Source organism: Trematomus bernacchii, unplaced genomic scaffold, assembly GCF_902827165.1.
Source record: "Trematomus bernacchii unplaced genomic scaffold, fTreBer1.1, whole genome shotgun sequence".
Classification (NCBI taxonomy): domain Eukaryota; kingdom Metazoa; phylum Chordata; class Actinopteri; order Perciformes; family Nototheniidae; genus Trematomus; species Trematomus bernacchii.
Window position 1 is genome coordinate 2497742 of NW_022988098.1, and position 14634 is coordinate 2512375.

Here is a 14634-nt window from a genome sequence, read left to right on the forward strand (position 1 = left end):
CCGAGTTTCTCAAAACTTTATTTCAAATTTGACAGCTTTTCATGTCATCGCCCATTCCACAAACATCCGTGTCCCATCTCTCGTGTCTCTTCTCGCATAAACCTAATCTCATGTATTCACTAATCTCATGGTCGGAAAAAAAAACATCACTTACAAAAAGAAAATAATACAAAATGTAGAAAATGTGACTGAGGGACATTAACAACAAGCATGTGGGATGAGACAAATTTAGAGCTTCGGATTTGTTCAAATATAAATGTCAGTCGGGGCGAGTAGAAAACAGTTGTAAGTGCAAAAGAGATACGATTGGAAAAAAAATTCACTTTCATACTTCAGAGCGAGAGATGGTTCAATCTTTGAATACGGCTTATGCGAGTAAAGACATGAGGACGAAAATACTTGGGCCCTTCTGCAATTAGTTTCCAAAAAAAAAAAGTCCCATAACCATACATACATACAGAAAAAAAAGACAAAGTCCAGATCCGAACATGAAAATGAAGTGTCAAGTCTGAGCAGTATGTCAGAGTTTAAGTGTAGCTCAACAAACTGAAATACAAACAAAAAAAGCCAAATTTTGTGACGCAGAGCTGACCTCAAGTTTATCACAAGGCACACATTTTTGGATAAACCCGTCACTGCCAAAAGATCAGATTTTAATTGTCCATGTCTCAAGAATGGTACAAAAAATGTGTAAGCAAATGTGTCACATTTCATTTAATTCTCATTCATACAATAGTCGGTCTTGTGTTGTCGCATGGATGGTGTGTGTGTCTGTTTGTGTGTGTGTGTGGCAGGAGTAGTTTAGAGGGCGTCCAGCAGACTGTCGATGCGGCCGACCAGCTCTTGTCTCTTGCCGCTCAGCGTCTTCTCGCTCTCGATGTAAGCCTCCTTCTTCACCTTCCCGGCCACCAGACGCTCCGCCTCCTGGCTGGAGCGGCACACCAGCTCCTTCACCTGGCCGTCCAGCTTCTGCACCTCCCCGACCTGAGGGGGGGAGAACAGAGTGGGGAACATTAGCGTCTTTGTAATGACTTTCAGATTATTTCACTTATCTGTGCTTTCATTACACATCACCCACCTTATCGGCCAAGTCGGATCCCTCGGCTTTGAGGCGGGCCTGCAGGGAGCTGATCTCATTGGTCAGGTTGCGGTGGTCCGCCTCCAGGGTTTTCCGCCCGCTATTTAGCGTCCCCGTGTCTCGAGATTGCTTATAGCGGTTCACCACCTCGTCCATGTGGCGGTACAGACCCAGACGCTTGTTGACCAGAGTCAGAACCTGCTCTGTGATGGAGGCCACCTTCATACGCACCTCAGCCGCAGGGTCCTGGACAAACAAGCAACACACATTTAAAACCATGATGCCAATAAGTGTAGACAGAATTATGCAGAATATCTGCCAAAAGGAGGAGGGTATCAGGGTTCAAATGAGGCCGGCACAAACCAGGCTTCCTTTCTAAAAAAAAAAAGACGTAAACGCTGCTGTACCTTTGTGATGGCGAAGTCCAGGCGGACATATATGATGACAGTGAAGAAGAGGATGTAGAAGGCTCCTACAACCAGGAGAGGCTCCTGCAGCATCAGGATCCTGTTGAAGTTATAATGAACCTGAAAATCACAAGAGACCGTTTTTAAACTAGGTTAGAGTACAATTTCACAGAGTACATCAAAATGTCTTTTGCTAGATAGTTATAGTAGTGAGATAAGGTCAAATGAGGGTCAATGGTCGGTGTATTAACCTATAAATCATGGGGCTGCCCTGAAAGGAGAGCTATATAACCCAATATCTAATGCTTAAATAAGTATTTTGATTAGTTAGTAGACAAAAACAATGAATGACTTTCCAAAAATGGAATTGGATGCTATTTTCTGTAACACATTTGTAATTGAACACTTTTTTTCTAACTAGACCCTTTGAGGATGCAGTTCTGTGAAAAATGTGTTATGAAAGTACAGTATAGCCATACAAATACTCATAACATTTACAGCACTAAGCAGCCACTAAAGACTGTGATAATCATTAGAACCCACAAACAAGTCATAATGGTCCTTTGCCTTTTCTTAGAAGCGGTCCCAAGTCTTGTTTCACAAAGCAACCGGACTGGTTTATCTACATCATTTTGCTGAGAGATTCAACAACCTCCTCAAATCTGGAAGGACTGATGTAAAAACATTTGTTCTTGTATTAAGTTTATACTACTCTTACACGTGAACTCGGCTGATAAGATATTTCTTGCCAGGAAGTGGCAGAGGAGGGGAGTGTCTCGAGTTGTGAAATCATTTCAATTTGAAGTATTTCACAATGACTTTAAAACATTTAGTGTGTCAGTTTTGTATTTATTTGTTAACATTTCTCAAATTAAAAAGACCTACAGTTCTGCATGTAATCTTGTAAATAATGATATAGTAGTCAAAGCAATCTTCTGCAAATCTGCCGATAAATGATGAATATGCATACAATATAGAATGCACAGTTCCCATCATTTCCTACGGTTCTTCTTACCATAACGTCCTGGATGTGATGCTCCACCAGGTTGCTCTTGCTGGCCACCAGCACTGGTCGGCCAAAGGTATCCAGATATGTATAATGCAGCTGGTTTGGCTTGCGATCAATTTTGTAGGGTGTATCCATTTGGATGTTTCTGTAAGGAAAATACCAGAAATCAGCATCACATACTGCAGAGATTTGTACTAAACATGCTGTGGATTTGCTTTCAAACACTAACCTGGCCCCCTCTGGGAGGATGATTTTCACAGTGAGGAAGTCAATCACCTGGTCATCATACACATGGTCAACTAGTCTCATCTTCAGAGAATACTGGTCACCTGAAACAGAAAAGCATTCGAGACATAAGCAACACACCCTGGGATATTCCCCTTTTCAGTGTTAAACTCCTCTTGCGGTTATCATAAGTCAACCCACCCAGGGTGTAGAGGTACTCGTAGCTGGGCAGATTGTAGCCAATCATGTAGTGGGTCTTCCAGCCGCCGAACAAGGGGAAGCGAGGCCGGACCTCCACCTCCACAGAGTCATCCAGAACCTGCAGATGGGAGGTAGAGATGTTTCCAATCTCGTCTCTGTAGTAGACGTCCTGGGCCGATGCAGGGAGGATAGTCTGTTGAGGAGAAAGTATACAGTCATCATCATCGTAGGCCAGTCACGATAATTAATTTTGTTGGAAGATACATTTTCCCGGAAATTATTGCGATAAACGATAATATTGTCGGCACCGTTGTAAGACCATTTTAGACCACTGACATAATAATATATAATAATAATTCAAGTACATCCTTACAAACAGAACTTTGTATTGAACATTCAACATTGCAAATGAAATGTGAAATAATATTCAAATATATAAATTATATATAATAAATAAACAAATGAATTAAATTATAAAAAAATTAAATCACACGCAACCAAAACAATAAATTAAATATAAAAAAATATATGCATACAAATAAATAAATAAATAAATAAATAAATAAATAAATATGAGCACACATTGTCTCGCAAGCAAAAAAAACATCAAAAGGCCATATCCAAATCTGTATCAATCAAAGATTTCGAGCAAGGAACACCAACATGTTTGCATTGTCGGGCAAATGCATCTTTGATTGCAAACTGTCGGGAAAGGTGGGGGCTCTCCATCTCCAGCTGCCGTGTTTGCTCCCAGCTGGGAAAACGGAATGGGGTGGTTGTGTTTCAGGAGCAGTTTAAGGTTGGTCGTATTGCTACCTTTTGTTGCTACTTTTTGAAAAACACATGCGACACATCGCCCGGCTCATTCAAGTCCGTACGTTCGCCTCGTTGATTTGGCTTAAATCCAAAATATTCCCACACTGGAGATGGAGTTAGGTTTCGCAACCAATTCCATTTAACTTCAAATTCCCCTCGAGTAAGTCACACGTTGTCTCCTGCTGGTCTCTATATTATTCATTTGACTGCTACACTGCTGCACGCCGAGTGTCCTGTCCTGGCTGTGTGTGAACCCCGCCCCTCACGGCGCGCCTGGCCGGCAGACAGCGCGCCTGGCTAAAATGCTGGTCACATCCTTATGTAAACAAACACCCATGTAAACGGCAATTTATCGAGCTCAGAAAAGTTATCGAGTTCATTTTGAATTATCGTACGATAAGTCAATTAATTGCTTATCGCGACAGGCCTACATCATCGTGACAGTAAAAACATGGGAAGTGGATGCAGTTAACGTTTAATACAATACCTTAAAGGATTTGACAGATGAGATGCCGCTGTCTGATTGGCGCTGATAGTCGTAGCGTGAGAAGGGCCCCTTCAGGACGGCCCCTGTGTGCCTCAGGTTGATAGTCTCCTCCACAGCGATGTTACCCCAGTGAGAGACCTCGATGGTGCGGACGATGTTGCTGATGGTGAGGAAGGGCGAGTTGTTCTCGTAATGGATCTTCAATGTATCCTGAACACACAAAACACAGAGCATTTCAGCCAACTTTCTCGCAGTTTCACCGGAAGTTTGTCGAATGTGGTCCGAGCTGTACCTCGCTGAACGGAGCCACATCACGGAAAGGTCCGTACTCGATGATCTCGTCGTTCTTGCTCGGGTTACCCAGCTTGGAGTAGGACTCCACAGTTTTGGAGGCCAGGCGGACGCGTGTGGTCTGGCTGCGGATGGGGTAAGGGGAGTACATGTAGTGGTTCCCCTGGAAGACCACCAGCTGGCGCTCGGCCTGGGTGATCTGAGTGGGGAAGGGCTGCAGTACGTGGCTGAAGGTCATCTCCAACTTTGCTTTCAGCTGAGCCCCCGGTGCCAAGCTGGAGGGCAGCTGCACTTTGTAGAAAGCCCCACTGTGTGGAAAAGGATGAGACAGAGAGGAGCATGGGTAAGGCACATTTGCATAATGATTTAAATTCTGCTGCTGGTGGATTATTACTGCTGTCACAAAAGAATTTCCCAATTTAGGATGAATAAAATATCTATGTATCTTTCTATCTATCTTATATCAGCCTCTCAGGAACTAAAAAAGGCAGTCTTGTTTTAAGGAATTTATTTTTTGGATATGGAGTTTTATTGCTTTACATTATACATAGCAAAATGCTGCCAAAATCTCTTATATTGTGTTACTGGCTGTTCTCAGAATCTATTTAGACAATGTAAGAATCCACTCTCTTACCTTTGGCCCTGAATTGTTGTCTGTTGGAGTTCAAGTGTGCCATCATCCTCCTCATCACCCTTTACCTGTAGGAAACATGGTGGTTTGAGCATACATTATTTAAAAAACACTTTCAAGCGAAATACATTTATGAGCAATCAATATTGGAATTCGTTACTTTAAAATAAATGTACCATGTGAGTTTATTGTCTCAAACAGAGCATTGATACAGTTTAATACATAATGAAAGGGGTCCGGCCTGCGCAGTCACACACGGAAGCGATCTGCCCAGCTCATACGTGTCGCTCAGCCACTGACAGAGCGTGCAGCCTGCGGAAGTTAACATCCCTAGTCATTCAAAATGAATGAATCTAATATAAATTGAGCTGTTTGTTACATTATGGCGCACTGCAAATCATCTGATCCCCAAAGTGTGCACTAATCAATATAATATTACATGCTGAAATAGTAGCTAACTGACTTCCTATAACGTGACTCCCCTCACTGAATCACACAAGCCTGATTAGCTAGTAGCTGTGATTGAATGCATGCACATTGTAAAATATGCTAGCTTGCTATTTACAGTATTGCTGCAGCCAAATGAGAAGCAAATGCATCATTTGAGAGCAGCAAGACTTTGCACAGGCAAGCATTTTGTAGTCTACTATGAGATTGCTAACATGCTAAAGCTAGCTAGCCGGTTACAGGCAGAGGTGTTAGCGTTACTTAAGATTCACTGGTGTTTTAGGCTCACCGAAGCTCCGATGTACGCCAGGTTCGGGACTAGTTCAGCCTCTATCGCTAATATGAAGTTATGAGCGGCGGAGGGTCCCTGGTTGGACAGCACGATCTCCGCCGTGATCTTAGCCAGATGAGTGCTCAGGTCCACGGTTCTTTTCACGTCCTCGTAAACCAACCCGTCAGCAGAAACCTCCGAGCCCACAGCGGCCAGAAGCAGCAGCAGGCACGCTGCGAGAACCGGCGTCTTTCGAGCCATGTTTGGAGAAATTCAGAACTGAAATACCGGGAATAATAAGTGCAGACAGAGACGGAGGGATATGTAGAGCAGCAAAGAAAGGCCGCCGTGCCGCTCTACATCAGAAAGGATGACGCTACATTCGGACCAACGTCATGACGTCGCGGTGCGTGCTGCACGTTCACAACGCGCCTTGCGTCGGACCCGATTGTGAAATCTAACAGGAAAACAACGTTTTTAAGATAAAACCTTTATATATACAGTCTATGGATAAAACCAAAACCTGCTTTTTAAGATGACAAAATAAAAGGTTTACCTCTCATTGTTGTCCTTTTCTACTGTCCGACCATTCCAACTGAAATATTAATGTTAGTTACTTTGCCTGTTGATGATGACAGCAGTCCAGTTTAATATCAACAAATCAAAAACACCGAATTTCGTTGCGTTTGACCGGTTTGACCGAATGGGTTTTTATTTTATATATGGTTTGTTTGTGACACATTGTGTTTGACTAGTCTGACCACACCACTTGACCCAACATGAAGCCGAAATAGCTCAGTTGGGAGAGCGTTAGACTGAAGATCTAAAGGTCCCTGGTTCGATCCCTGGTTTCGGCAGGCAACAGACTTTTAGTCTCTGTGTGGAAGACGGAACATGACATAAGTATGAATAAATGCATAAATACAGGAATACATAAATAAATACGGGAATAAATACAGGAATAAATAAATGAATAAGTAAATGTGACAAAAACAGAAATAAATAAATGTGGAAATAAATACAGGAATAAATAAACTCTGCGTGTTTCACACAATGTTGTTCTGCTTGGTAGCCTTGGAAACGACAACATTTATAACAAATGTTGCTCTGGAAGTTGTGCACATGTCTTTAACAATATCTTCGAGTTGCTATAATATTTTATTTCACTTCTTCAGACCAGTCCCCCTTTTATTTGGAAGCTTTGTGTCAAGTTGTACACAATGTAAGGAGAAACACATATGGCTACTCTTCTGTCTTCAATAAATATTTCAAAAGCTTTCAGCACCGGGAATTTCCAGCATATTCATGTTCTGTATAAACCTTAAAGCCCCCTGAGACAAAAGTACAATTTGTGATATCGGGCTATTAAAATAAACTTTGATTTATTTGTGTTGTATTTGGCGCAAGAAGTACACTTCTCTTCAGAGCCCTCAACAACAGCCAGATGTTTATTAGCGTCAACAATGGTGTTGCTAAAGGTTTTGCTACTACCTAAAACTCAGTAAAGGGATGGGATTTCTATACAGGTTTGAGATTTTTGATTTTGAAGCTCTTCTCCACTATAGCAGTGAGATAACGCACACATTTAACAAGCAGCACAATACACACTAGGATAAATCAACATGATAACTGCTTGTTGTTCAGAAATAATGAAGTCATAGCCTGACTGTCCCAATCGAGATAACCGTTTTGTTGTTTGAATGGAGGTTTTGTTTTAATGGGAAAAAAAACCTGAAGTTTGGTAAAGTTGGAAAGGTACCGAGGCTTAATTCCATTGTTTTTAAAGGACATATTAAAGAAACCTGACTCCAGATGCCCTGGAAGACTTGTGTTTTCCGAACAGATGTAAGAAATTGGACTGTCCCTTCCTGTGATGAGTTCCAACAGATGTTTTTACAATATCTCCTCTGACAAGCCCTCTCCTCCTCATGTCAAAGTGTACCATCGTTACAATGTCATGAAAGAAATGTTTTGCATTGTAACGGATATTTATTTAAAAGGTAAAATACCATTGAGCAGATTATAAAGCTCGAAGGTATAAGCTTTTAATTTAAGATAATGTTATAATGTAAGGTAATAGTAAGATGTTAATGCAATATGTGTGGGGCTCAAGGGGGTAAATGGATGTCTTCCAACCAACTCCGAGCATGCTCTATTGTTTTGTTATTTTACCTCACCGAGCTGCCGGGGAGGAACTCTTGCAAGTTCTTTAGAAAATAATTGCTCTCGCAAACTCTTGTAAAAACGTATAGTTGCGGTGTAAAAAACGGAAAAAGGTAGAAAGATATTTAGGCTTGATTCCAGTTTTTTCTAACGGACATATTCAGGTAGTCCCATTCTACCCCTAATATACGAATGAGCCCAGTCTGTAACATTTTGATGAAATACATGGGTGTATTTGGCACAAGAAGTAAATGGATACCTACCAATGTGGGGGTCAGTTTTTTCTAAATGACATATTCAGGAAACCCTGCTCCACACGTCCTGGTAGCCTTGGGTTTTTCCGGAACAGATGTGAAAAATTGATGGTTACTTCTGGCGATGAGTTCAAACAAATGTTCTTTAACAATATCTCTGTGTCGCCTTGTAACCCTAATAAAGGTAGATGCCAATCCTGTAAAATTTGACTGGAATAATATGTACTGGTGTCTTTGGCTGAAGGGGTAAATGGATGCCTATCAACCAGAGGGTTGGTGATTCGCCTCCCAGCATGGCAAAGTGAAGTGTGGTGGGAGGCAAGATGGCGTGTGTGGGTGACAGAGTACAGAGTACATAAATGCTATTAAAAAAATTATAAAGACAATTAAAAATACAATGATTAAATAAAAAAATGATATCAATACATAAACAATGAATAATTAAATAATAATTAATATTGTTTGAGTACAGATGTTGTTTTTAGCTCATCTGATTCTATTTTACATGTATTTAGTTCACCTCTCCAGCATTACTTTCACATTGGTCACTTGCAACATTCTCTTGCATTATTTTACTTCTATTCTGTTTCTTTTTGCACTATTTTTATTGTTTTATGTCTTATATGTTGCCTTTTTGAAGAAGACTGGGATTTTAATTGCCATACCTTCACTGTAGCTACGATGCTAACCGATTTGAGCACCAGGAAAAGCACTATATAAATAATAATGTATTATTATTAATATTATTATTATGAGATAAAACCGTTGAATGTTTAAATCTTGAGTCAAGTGTTGTTGAGACTTCTCCTGTGCAACAAGGCGTGTCCATGGCGTGACGTCAGCCCTCCCGACAGAGCTTGTTTTGGAGGAAGTGAGCAGAGCTCAGCTAGCAGTTAGCACGGTTAGCTTGACAGGGGAAAGCAAAGCGTCAACGGGAACGAAACCGACCATTGTACCAAATCGCTTCTGTTACACGAAGGGAGGGATATATCGGCAGTGGCAGTGTCGACTTTGATAAGCAGGCTTAGCTGCGAGGCTCGCTATCGGAGAATATTGAGCTGTCGATGCGCTAAAAAGTGTTGTTTTCTGACGGTTTACAGGATCTGTTAGCCTGTTAGCCTAGCTAGCGCTCCCAACTGAGGCAGAAGAAAAGTCCCACTTTTGATCTTTTCTACCGCAGGATCATCGCCCAGGTTGGTTTGAGTTGTCTGTGGTACTTGTTTTTTACTAACAATATACACAATAACGATATAGCTGTCGTCAACTTAGTTTCACATTTGGTAAAATCCTTGCTTAGCTCACTAAACGTTAGCTTAAATCAAGAAGTGTCACCGATGTGGTAATTGTTAGCTGACACGGTATGAAAATTAGTATTTAGTTGATTTGTAAAGAGTCTTTATTTAATAACAATACTATTCACCTACCCATGTTTCATAATGTTCTTCCATATGCTTAACTAGCTATCTGGCATTTGATCTCCAACATGTTTGTTTGATGTTTTAATGGTTACAATTTAAAATATGAAGTCTGTTTATTAAGTAGAAATATATACTACCAGAAAAGTGTATATATTGACTGATCATACCTATGGATTACACCGGTGTGTTTTGTCTTAAACTACAGCATTTGCTGTGCTAATCATGCTTGCCAAGTCATGGTTCCGTTAGTCCTGTGTTTTAAAACCATGTGATCAGTCCCTGACACAGTGTCATGGGGTGCAGATTATGAGCCGCCCGCAGCGATAGCTCTATGCTAGCTTTGCCTCATAATAGCACTGATGTGGATTCAAGACGCTGCTTTTTGATACACATTAGTGGTTGAGTGTTGTGTAGAGAAACCCTATTACTGTTATTTTCTTCCATAATGCTTTCTCCAGGGTCTAACAGAAGGGAATTATGATTTAAAGCCCATCGGTAATACAGTTTGGACTTTGCTCATACAGCTGTACGAGGTGGTTTATTATTACAATGCAGCACACTCAGTCAAAATCAGAAAGGCTTGGTGATGTCTTGAGCAGGCACATAAAAGAGATTTAGTGCAAAAGCAACCAGTACCTCTGAATATCATTAGTTAACAGGAATATATGGTTTGTGTCTTTTTAATTTAAGAAGACACATTTCGGCTTCTCTTGTAAAAACACACTGGCACATTTAGTTAGGATGAATTTAAAGATGTTTATTAAGGATCTTGGAAATAAAGATGAGTCAATCGGGGAAGGAAGATTGCATCAATACCTGCTCATCTGGTTTGACAATAACAGGTCTCAGTTGGGAAGTCCTCATGAAGCAATTCAGTATAGACATGTGATGATACGATCCATGCCTTCATTCAGTGTGTTTCGAGTAAATGTGGTTTTGATTTTTTTTTTCTTCTATTTTAGCTTTAAAAAGCTGCACATTTAATCTTGGGAACAAGATTATACTTTTTTTTTTTTAATCCATTGAATGGTTTGTGAAAATATATAACACCAAATCTACACTTTACAGTATAACAATTACAGCTAGCGTTTGTGCTCAAAATAGTTTATTTCATCAACATCCTGAGCACGGGGCATTGTTCAAATAACTGTGGGTAAAAAAAACAAATATAGTGAATTGTGCGTTTTCAATTGTTTTGAGAGCCTGTATTTAGAGCCTCTTGGTACATTGTGTTGCAGCTTATTGTTTTACACCAATTGCTGTATTTTTCTTTGTGAAGTAAAGGAAACTGGACTGTAGGAGTCACTGCAGTTGGTTTCATTCCTAGAACAGGCCCATTTCTTTGACATTCATTTCGAGATCACACACATGTTATCATCTTTCAGTCAAAGCTGTTGGCCCATAACTAAAGAGTCATCACTCAGGCATCGCTGTATCCGTCTTGTTTGAGCACTTCCAATGTTGCCCTGCTTTTACTAGAGGATTTGTATTCTCCCATCTTCTCTACTTTTTTTTTTACAGCTGTGGCACAATGACGTCAAGGAAGAAGGTTCTACTCAAAGTCATCATCCTCGGAGACTCCGGGTGAGTGTCGTTGAGCCTTAGCATCGAAGCACTTCATTAGGGGATTTAATCTATTCCTATAATGATTTTGTGTGCACCATGAATCAATGCACCTCAGTGGCTTCATCACAGTCTCTGAATGTTGTCCTGTGATTTATTTGTTTCCTCCTAGAGTTGGGAAGACCTCGTTGATGAACCAGTATGTGAATAAGAAGTTCAGTAACCAGTACAAAGCCACAATAGGCGCTGATTTCCTGACGAAAGAAGTCATGGTGGATGACAGACTCGTCACAATGCAGGTACTTTGAAAATCATCTTCACAAAAAGGCCATGCTACCCTATCTTTCATTGAAACACAATGTACATGTCTTAAACAAGCACTAAATGCAACAATGGTCTGCCAAGGGTTTTAATGTGTACCAGAGTAAAGGCATTATTTCGTTCTACAACTGTCAAAAGCATTTCATGAATAGTTAAAAGAAACCACAAGGCTTCAACTTTTTGTGTATTTTCATTACCACAATCATTTTGTAACAGTCGTATTTAGTTAAACCCAGAGAAATCAATCCAAAGAATCTATAATGTAAATGTTTCTTTGAAGTAATTAGAAACAGGGTTCTTACGGTCATTAAAAACCTGGAAAAGTCATGGAAATTCAAAATGCTAATTCCAGGCCCTGGAAAAGTTATGGAAAACAATATTTTTCCCAAAGTTTTGGAAAGGTCATGGAAATGTAACTAAAGTTGCATCAAATATAATTTATATTTTATCTAATCGCCGAAATAGTAATACTATAATGATAATACATACTGTATCGTATAGTAATGAAACGTAAAATGGCATTTAACTGTCGAGGTGTTTTGCTGGTGAGAGATTTTAGTTGCTTTAGCGTGTAGAAGCTAGTAACCCTACTATTTGATTTGTTTTAGATAGGCACAACATGTTTCAGACCTTATTTTCCTGTTCCATGTTAAAATAAACCATTTTCAGTGATACCGCTGAGAAAGAGTAATTTCTTTGGTCATGGAAAATTAGGTAAAGGTCATGGAAAAGTAATTGAAAATCATTGGTGAAAAAGCGTATGAACCCTGTAGAAAGGTATTTCATTTCGGAGTATTTATGACAATACTTCCTGGTTTAGACTCTTGGCAAGTTGAGTTAGGGTTCCGAATTAAGTTAAAAAATGACATTTATTCTTTCAGTATTTGGGTTCAACACATGCACCACAGAGTGAAAATGAACCTACTACCTAAACAGAATTATGGCAGAAACGCAATCAAAGTGCCTTTATTTACTCAGTCTCTTTACAGTGTATGTAATTAGGTAGATCTGGTTAACCTGAACATCGTTAGCACTGCAGCCAGAGTATTACCTTAATCTCCTTATTTGCAGTAATCTGATTATTTTGTGCATGTAAACACCGCGTCTTCTTTTTCTGTTCCTCAGATTTGGGACACAGCCGGTCAGGAGAGGTTCCAGTCTTTAGGCGTAGCGTTTTACCGCGGAGCCGACTGCTGCGTCCTGGTGTTCGACGTCACGGCACCGAACACCTTCAAGACCCTGGACAGCTGGAGGGACGAGTTCCTGATCCAGGCCAGCCCCCGAGACCCCGAGAACTTCCCCTTCGTGGTGCTGGGCAACAAGATCGACTTGGAGAACAGACAGGTGGGTCCAGATAATCTCATTTAAGGTGTCCTTATGTCCTTTTTTGTGTAAATCAACAGTTGTGAGTGGTTATTTCTGAGTTTTGGAATAGCCTGGATTAAGCGTGTCATTATTTTCAGTCTTTTTATATTACATTTTCACTATTTTAACAATTGTTGTGGCCAAAAGTATTTACAGTAACAATATTATCATGATATCAATAGAAAATGTAATAATGCCACCAATTGAAATGTATTCCATCTAAAATCAGGGTATTTTGTGTTCATTTGGCAAATGTATTATTACACTGATTTGTGGTTGGGGGTGTTGGAAAAGGCAGACAGAGCAAGAACAAAAAGTCACATCATAGTTATATTTTCCAGCGGTGTTGTTTATGGGGGGGGCTCCAAGAAAATTGAAGTTAGTACAGTTATGGTTTGTACTTTTTGAGACCTTTTTAAAATTGGTTCTTAAAATAGCCTACTATCTAGAAGGAAATAACAATGCAAACGTGTCTTTTACTTTGTTTATTGTGCATTTTGAGTAGACTAATGTATTAAGTTGAGAGGCAAGCACATGTTCATAAAATTAAATAACAACAGATCCATGGTAAAAACAGTATTGTAATAAAGCAGCATTAGAGGGTAAATGAACATATAAGCAATAAAGTAGAGAATGGAAGCACTAGATTATTTACATGATATTACCAAATTACTAACATAATATCAATATTATGGTATTCTCTGGTATTTATCTCAAGACCCCTGTTTCTCAGTATGACATCACTTCCTTTGTGTTTCAGGTAACCACCAAGCGAGCACAGGCGTGGTGTCAAAGCAAGAACAACATCCCATATTTTGAAACAAGCGCCAAGGAAGCGATCAACGTGGAGCAAGCCTTCCAGACTATTGCACGCAACGCCCTTAAACAGGTAACGTAGGCCTGCACGAAACACTTATTGAATGTATAAGGAATCATATTTTTTAGCATGGATTTGCGTGAAAGATGCATCTACATCGTCTGATTTCAGGAGACCGAAGTGGAGTTGTACAACGAGTTCCCCGAGCCGATAAAGCTGGACAGGAACGAGCGAGCCAAGCCGTCAGCGGAGACCTGCAGCTGCTGAGGACTCTGAAGATCTCCAGGGGTTTGGGGGGGGGGTCGTCTCCGCCCTCACTGCCCTGTCTTGCCTTGTCTATATATCCCTTATCCCATGGGCCACTGTGTTTAACCCTAATGCCCAACAAACAAGCAGCATCCCACTCATTGAGTATACTACACACACAGACATGCTGCATTCACCTCCTTATGTATACAAAACACACATTTTCTATAAAATATCAGTCTCCTAGCCCAAAGAACACCCTGAGGAAACATCATGGAGTTTACTTGTATGATGCTTATTACTTCCCAGTTTTCCCCCCATGTACTTTTCCATGGTGGTGGTGGTTCGGGGTAACCTCATTTTCGGTTCCATGTATATCGCTGCTTTCACGCCCAGTTTTGGTTCTAACTGCTTTTATTTGGTCAATCGAAGCATTATATCTACATATTTGTGTTGATGAGTAAAATTAGAAAACTAATGTTTAGTTCTTGTTTTTTTTTCATCAGTTTCTTAAACAGTTTTTTCTACTTTCACTGCTGCATGAATAGAGGAAAACACTGCTCCCCCATTTTACTCATTTGTGTTGTGGCTTAATTTTGTTTAACTTTAAAAAAGAAAACACTT

At 40.2% G+C, this 14634-nt stretch overlaps 2 protein-coding genes and 1 non-coding gene across 3 annotated transcripts; 2 read left to right on the plus strand and 1 right to left on the minus strand.

Annotated features, from left to right (window-relative positions):
* Window positions 1-6235, minus strand: rpn1 (ribophorin I). The gene is made up of 10 exons (XM_034121695.1): window positions 5882-6235; window positions 5149-5213; window positions 4516-4822; window positions 4224-4433; window positions 2921-3113; window positions 2724-2823; window positions 2501-2639; window positions 1486-1605; window positions 1079-1324; window positions 1-984 (listed from the first exon to the last, which is right to left on the minus strand). The coding sequence occupies exons 1-10, from the start codon at window positions 6122-6124 to the stop codon at window positions 802-804; spliced, it is 1806 nt and encodes a 601-aa protein (XP_033977586.1). The 5' UTR covers window positions 6125-6235; the 3' UTR covers window positions 1-801.
* A 412-nt stretch (window positions 6236-6647) lies between these two features.
* Window positions 6648-6720, plus strand: trnaf-gaa. Its single transcript has one exon. It is a non-coding gene; the product is annotated as a tRNA-Phe (tRNA).
* Window positions 6721-9153: 2433 nt separating this feature from the next.
* Window positions 9154-14583, plus strand: LOC117475485 (ras-related protein rab7). Its single transcript, XM_034121711.1, has 6 exons — window positions 9154-9473; window positions 11220-11282; window positions 11434-11560; window positions 12708-12926; window positions 13708-13836; window positions 13936-14583. Exons 2-6 carry the CDS (start codon window positions 11230-11232, stop codon window positions 14029-14031), a joined length of 624 nt encoding a protein of 207 aa, XP_033977602.1. The 5' UTR covers window positions 9154-9473; window positions 11220-11229; the 3' UTR covers window positions 14032-14583.
* The last annotated feature ends 51 nt before the right edge of the window (window positions 14584-14634 follow it).